The sequence below is a fragment of the Octodon degus genome, unplaced genomic scaffold (genome assembly GCF_000260255.1).
Source record: "Octodon degus isolate 3935 unplaced genomic scaffold, OctDeg1.0 scaffold00282, whole genome shotgun sequence".
In the NCBI taxonomy this organism is placed as follows: Eukaryota; Metazoa; Chordata; class Mammalia; order Rodentia; family Octodontidae; genus Octodon; species Octodon degus.
Genome location: NW_004524858.1, coordinates 1,719,611 through 1,726,748, shown reverse-complemented (window position 1 = coordinate 1,726,748; position 7,138 = coordinate 1,719,611). Strand labels below are relative to the sequence as shown.

The 7,138-nt window shown below is 42.1% G+C and overlaps 1 protein-coding gene across 1 annotated transcript in view; it reads left to right on the top strand.

Annotated features, from left to right (window-relative positions):
• The window catches only part of LOC101587295 (vomeronasal type-2 receptor 116-like), a 38,350-nt gene that overhangs the window by 12,667 nt on the left and 18,545 nt on the right, over positions 1-7,138 (top strand). Inside the window, exons 3-6 of the mRNA XM_023707210.1 lie at positions 3,253-3,541; positions 3,902-4,692; positions 5,413-5,659; positions 5,998-6,121. Coding sequence (XP_023562978.1) covers positions 3,253-3,541; positions 3,902-4,692; positions 5,413-5,659; positions 5,998-6,121 — 1,451 coding nt within the window. The remainder of the gene's footprint in view (positions 1-3,252; positions 3,542-3,901; positions 4,693-5,412; positions 5,660-5,997; positions 6,122-7,138) is intronic.

The window sequence follows — 7,138 nt, the reverse complement described above, 5'->3', positions numbered from 1 at the left end:
CTGGACCTGGGCTAGGACTGGGTCTGGGGGTTCCCGGAAGTCGGGAGCCACAATTATATACTTTTCAACATGAATAGCAAAACTTAATATTCAGTGAACTTCTATATAAATCTTATGCTAAAATAGATGATAAGCAGCCAGAGACAGACAGACAGATCTAGAAAGGTTACTTTTTTTTATCATCCATCCGATTGGTTCATCTATATCTTTAGTTGCTTTTTCTTTAACGTGTTTTATGTTCTGAAACAGTCTACAGCTTTTGCATATTTCAGAGAAGTTGCACATCCTTGTAGATATAGTTATTCTTTTTTAATGGCAACTTTGATAGAATTTTTAAAAATAATTACATGTATGAAAACTACATTTAGTACTTTTACCTCTTTACTAGAATTCTAGGGCTTTAAAAAACGTATCCTATTATAACATTTTTTAGGCGATTGTTAAAGTATATATGTATTTTTCTCAATGTATTTCATTTCCTAATTTTGTATTTGAATTTGTTTATGACTCTCATTTACTCAGTTTTTGTTTGGGGCCTGTACCAGAATTTTCCTTAATGTTTAAAAAAAATCAAATTTTTCAGGAGAATAATCTTATTCCTCATGGGATATTCATGCCTGATTGTCCCTTTCTTTGTTTCTCTCATAACTTGCTGAATATTTATTCTATGGCTTAAAAACTGCAGAACAACCCTCTGTCATTCTGATGCTAACAAAAAAATATTGTTCAGACTATGTTTTCCATGAAAATGTTCTTTTGTTAATTAATTTTACTGAGAAAAAATTGCAATGTGACAGCTTCAAAACAGGTTGGTAGGAGAGTTACAACAATGAATACATTGCATGTTGTTGTCTTTGTAGCAGTCATTCATAGCACAAGATGCAGACATGGTAACCTGTCTCAACACTATTAGTGCAGATCTTTCTTCTTATTGAATTAGGAGAAAGTAGCTATATATCTATCCTAACTATTTTGTACATACAGATACAAAATTGTCCTTCATCTCTATCACCTTCTTTTTCTTCAGTTTTGTCAGAGATGGGTACTCCGTTGCTATCCAAATATTGTAGGTGCATGAATTCAGCAAAATATTCCAATATAGTCCAGTATATATATATCCACAGGACTGGCAATGTCCGAATCTGATTATGGGGCCACAGAGGAAAGTGATTGATGATGTAGAGTGTGCCTAAAGAGAGTCACATGGAGAGAAAACATTCTCTCAGGCTTTCACAGAGAGCACATTGGCCAAGCAATGGCCATGACTCACTCTCATAGCTGACAATGACAAAGGATCTACAAAGTGCAATACAGGGTTTCGGGATAAGTCCTGAGGGGACTTGACCGACTGTGTCAGATACAAAAGTTACATTTTTTGTTATATAGGTCTTGCTTTATCTTGGTCTTAACCATCCAGCAGAAAAGTGTGGAAACTAGGTACGAAAAATGAAGCCACGTTAATATGCTGAGCTGTGGAAAAAGCTCTTGATACACAGCTTCTGTAGCAAGCTTCAGTCCCCAACAGTCAGAGGAGATTGCACTCTGTCAGTAGTACATTTTTCTTCATGGGAATCTCAGTAGAGCAGCTTGGAGCAAGTGTCGGAGCTGTGACTCCCCAGCAGGAGGCTGGCAGGAGCCCTCACCTACTGTGGCGGTCTGGCAGAGGGGATCACGGTTGAGGGAGGAGGGAATGAAATCAGGAAAACAAGGCCGGGAGGACTGAACTGCGGGGCCAGTAATTAAATATATTTTGCATCAAGCTTATATATAGAAAGTCTCAAGCATGTACCCAACATTTATCCTAGTTAACACTAAGCTTTCTTTGCTTTTCTGGGGCAGAATAGATTGTCAAGGCCAAGCTGAGACGCAGAAGACCGCACGTTCCGAAACACTGAGTCCATAGCTGGGCCCTTGGCTTGAACTGCGGATAGAGGATGTCGTGTGTGTCGCCACTTTTAATTCCTTATCAGATTGTTCCTTCTGCAATCTGGCTTCCAACAGCCCATCTACATTGTGGCTCATGGCTTTATTCTTTAAGCTAAATCTAAGTTTTCACTTGAGAGAATTTCAGCTTTATCTTTATCTTTAGTTATCAAAGAAAATTATATACATTCACAGATGCCATGAAATACGGCGCTATATATTTACATTGCTTAACAGTTAAATCACTGCGCGGCGGCCAAACCTGGGCTGCAGCTTCCTAACTTTTCCCAGAAGGTCGCTGTCAAGTTTAGTCACTCTGTGACCCTCGTAGGTCCCGTTCTTCCCACCTCTTTCACCCCCACCTCACACTCCCAGGAAAGATGAAATCATGACAACACACCACCACCACCCCATCCCTCCACTGCCACTCCGGGCACACGCGGCATCTCTTAGCTTCTCTTTCTGCCTCTCCTAAGCTGGCCCTTACTGGGGTCCATTTCCCCAAAACCGCCAGCTGCTCCTGATGCCCGAGCCCCGGCGCGGTGCGTGCCCTCCCCCTCATGGCCTTCCCGCTACCTTCTCAGCGCATTGCCTTCCCTCTGTAACAGTAAAAAGGTGTCGATAACATAATGGGGTAAATAAAAAAATAGTTACATCAAGTGGATTAATGTATCCATCACCCAGTACTTCTTCACCTGCATGAGCGTGGGGAGCAACATTGCTTGGGAAAGAGTTAAATAATATTAAGGAAATAACTTTTTCCTAAGAGAAAGTCTTTAAGCAAATGGATGTTTGTTAGTATTGAATACTATATATATATTTCAATGAATATATTATTTTTCTGCTTATAAACTGTGTGGAGGCCAAGGAGATAGTTCAGCAGAATACACCCCTGCCTGAAACACTGTGAGGACATTTTAAAATATCACATTTTCTAAAGATCTACATAGTGTAATTCAATGCACAGATTTTCACTCTGAATATATATATGTAGCATGTATATATATGATATAATATATATATATATATATATATATATATATCAAGTTCATGTTGACAGTACAGCAAATATAACAGAAGGATGAAACAACTCTTCCGGGATTCTTGGAAGGTCACTAAGCTCTTTTGTAAGAAGTTCACCCACGTGATTCATCTAATTCTAATTACCTCCTAAAAATCAATCTTCTGATACCGTTATATCCATATTTAGCTTGCAGTTATATGAGTGTGGGGAAAGAACATAAGCATTCAGGTGGCAAATGCTACTGGACTGGACTGCAACATGGTCATTGACTCGTTTCTCTGAGGACCTCTGTGCTCTCTGTGCAGGCTCACACCCAACAACTACCAGAACTACCTGGCCTTCGTATTTGCCATAGAAGAGATCAACAGGAATCCTCACCTTTTGCCCAACATCTCTCTGGGCTATGAGTTCCATAATTTCATTTCCAGTCATTGGACGATACTAGAGAATTCCTTCACTTTGCTCACAGGACAACATGAGACCCCCAGTTACGTGTGTGGGCGACAAAGCAAGTGTGCAGCAGTCCTGACAGAAATGCTGGGAGGAACCTCGGCTCAGATTGGGCCGCTGCTGGAGCTCTACAGATTTCCACAGGTGAGGGCTCAGGGGATAGGCAAACATGAAACAGCAGCAGCAGTGCTGAAACTACAAGGAGCAAAGAGATGCCAAAAGGGGAGTGGTATTAGGCATCTTTCCAGATGTTTAATGCACCAGAGTTTAAACACAGAGATTTACTGGGTTCAGCAAAATGTCTCTTTCTTCATTGACGAGAGAGGACAAAGATAAGTCCTGGATGTCTGAATCTGTTCTTTTACCTTGTATAAACATACATAAGGACTGAGGTGGTTAGAAAGACTGGACCACAGGTCTCCTGGACAACCACCATTGTTCCTCAGCATGCTTCAGGTCAACTGTGCTCCACCAACATTCTTCATTATTTCCTTTCTCTTTTAGGTTACCTTTGGTGCTTTTGATCCTACACTGACTGACACTGGCCAGTTTCCTTCTCTCCACCAGGTGGCCCCAAAGGACACTTACTTGGCCCTTGCCATGGTGTCCTTGTTGGTTCATTTCCGCTGGACCTGGGTGGGTCTGCTCATCACAGAAGGCCATAAGGGTCTTCAGTTTCTCTCAGATATAAGAGCTGAGATGGACAAGAACAGAGTCTGTGCGGCCTTTGTGAAAATGGTGTCCACTGGGGCTGTGTTGTATATCTCAGCCACACAGAAACATGATATCCTGACCGCAGATACAGTATCTACCAATGTGGTGGTCATTTACTATGATAATGATAGCGGAAATGATGTAAAATATAATATAATGCAACACTTAGTGACATGGAAAGTCTGGGTGACAAACTCACAGTGGCATGCTGACCTGGCTGGGAGAGATTTCATACTCGACCCATTCCATGGGATTCTTGTTTTTTCACACCATCACAAAGAAAGTTCAGGTTTCAAAGATTTTTTCCAGGCAGCTACCCCTTTCAAATACCCAGAAGACACTTACCTTTTTATGTATTGGTCCAAAAACTTCGATTGCTCATTCTCTGAGTCTGACTGCTCCTTGAAGAACTGTGCCCCTAATGCTTCTCTGGCTTGGTTGCCTCTGAATCGTTTTGACACAGCCATGAGTGACAGGAGCTACAATATATACAACGCTGTGTATGCGGTGGCCCATGCCCTCCATGCAATGCTTTTTGAAGAAGTACAAAGGTGGACCATGAGAAATGGAGAAGTGATGAGGTTTCCCCCCTGGCAGGTAATGTGTCCTCCCTTGGATGGCAGGCAGTGTCATCAAGGTGCCTCTCTTAAGTATTCTATGTGTTTCACCCAAGAATATTAGAACCCTTTCCCCAAAATACCAGACACTGTGTGTCACACTTACTGGTAAGGAGCTCACTCTCAAGCTGAGTTGAAATGATCCTCAATCAAGTATACGTGGCAAGGAGCAGGAAACAGGCGGGAAGCTCCTAGCTTCTGTCCCCAGGACATGAATGCTTTGCCCATGTGAACACATTCCACAGCTCTGTTACAGGGCTACTGGAAACCTGTAGTCATTTATGACACTAAAGGGTGTTAAACACAACCGTGCACATTTATAAATTTTTCATTTAATTCTGCAAACTCTTCTGATATTGATGAACTCATTTTGTTGATAAAATGCTATGGGAATAGTAAGATGATGGAAGTTATGGATGCTCGAAGCTTCGATTCCACAGTTGAGCTGATCCCACAGTTTTTGCCTAAGCAGTACACTTTATTTAAATGGGCTGGCAAAGACTATGTTTTTCCTGGGGCTGACCTTTCTGAAACATGGTGGCATTCTAGTCCTTAGACATTCCATGTACCCCAATGTAGTAAATACCAGCATTAAAGTTGCTTTAGGTAAATGGCATTAAAGACACTTAGGAACTTTCCCCCACCCAGATTTTCTGTCTTTCTCCTGGAACCCTGTTCACTCAGGGTGATGTGTCTCTTTCAGCTACATCCCTACCTGGAGAAGGTCCAATTGGACAATCCTGCTGGAGACCCAGTGAACTTGGATGACAGAAGGAAAGTAGATTCAGAGTATGACATTCTCAACTTTTGGAATTTTCCAGAAGGCCTGAGACTTAAGGTTACACTAGGAACATTTTCTATTCATGTTCCACATGGTCAGAAAATGACTTTATCCGAGAACAATATAGAGTGGGCCACCGGAATTACAGAGGTATGTGGTACCAAGTCATGGCACACTTACTTAAGCACAAGCAAGCTAAACACTGGCATAGGTTTGTGTCCCTAATTTTATTCCTGCAATGATCACATGTGGAAATTTAATAACTAAGTTTTCAATTGGAAATAAAATTGTTCATAAGCTTTCTGATGAGTGGGAAAGAAATGCATTTACTTATGTTTTTGTAAATATGTGCATGTTTCATACTATGAAGTAGAACTGCATGCAATTATATAGTTTTGCTTATGTATGTATACAAACTAATTTTATCCTCTAGCTCCACGGAGATTAGTAAAATTCTAGAAGGTTACTGTCCTGTATGTTTTCCTCAGACTCCTCGCTCTGTATGCAGTGACAGTTGCCATCATGGATTTAGAAAGAGCCCTCAGGAGGGAAAGCCTGCCTGCTGTTTCGACTGCACCTCTTGCCCGGAGAATGAGATCGCCAACGTCACAGGTGGGAGCACTTCCTGTGGACACACCCTCAGCTTATTGTATATGAACTCCACCTACCCGGAAATGGAAAGTATCTTGGAGAGGGCACCAGTGGGGAAATCCTTCACTTATCACATTATCTGTTACACCAAGTGCTATCACCTTGGTGGAAAACACATGCTTGACTTTGAAATGCACTCAAATTCCATTTCCTGTTAGGCCATTCTTAATTGTGTCTGTTTTCTGCACTGCTAGGAATTGAACCAGAATGTGATCTGTCCATGAGCTGTGTCCCCGCCATTGTTTTGTATTATTTTGAGACAGAACATCACCAATTGACCGTTGACTGCCTCAACAATTTAATAGCCCTGCCTCAGCCCATTAACTCTAGCGTAATGGTTAGATACTACCAAATCTGCCTACATTGATTTATTTTTCCAGTCCCATTAACCGCATTATTTTCTTGAGACAGCCCCTTGCCCCTGCCCCACGGCTTCTATCTTCCATCTTCATCATGCTCCTTAACACCAAGCATGAGTAAACCCAACTCCTTACAAGCTTTGCGACCACTGCAAGACTACAGTCAGACAAGGGCAGGCGCACTTCCTTTCCCAGTAGATGACAGAGTCTTAACCAAAGCAGGTGCTCGGAGAGACTGAATTTGATCAGAGCTGGAGGGATGTGCTTGGTGCACAATGTGCTCACAACACGGCACCAGCCAGGTCCCAGGACTGGGTGCATCCCAGTTCTCTAGCGTGCACAGGAGGGTGCAGAGAAACCCATGGCATGTGTCAGAGTCTGTACGCAGAGCAAGGGTGGGACAAGTGATAACATCTACATTTCAGGGTGATGTCGTGGGCATTTGTACAGAGCTAGCAGTATTAGTACTGTATCAGAATAAAAAGAGGTGGCATAAACAATTTTAGAATTAAAAGAAGGGGCCAAAATCGCATGCTCCCCATTAATGGATATTCAAATATCCTAAAAGACAGTCCTAGCCCAGGTCCGGTGAGTGTGCGGGGAGTTTCCTGCTACCCTG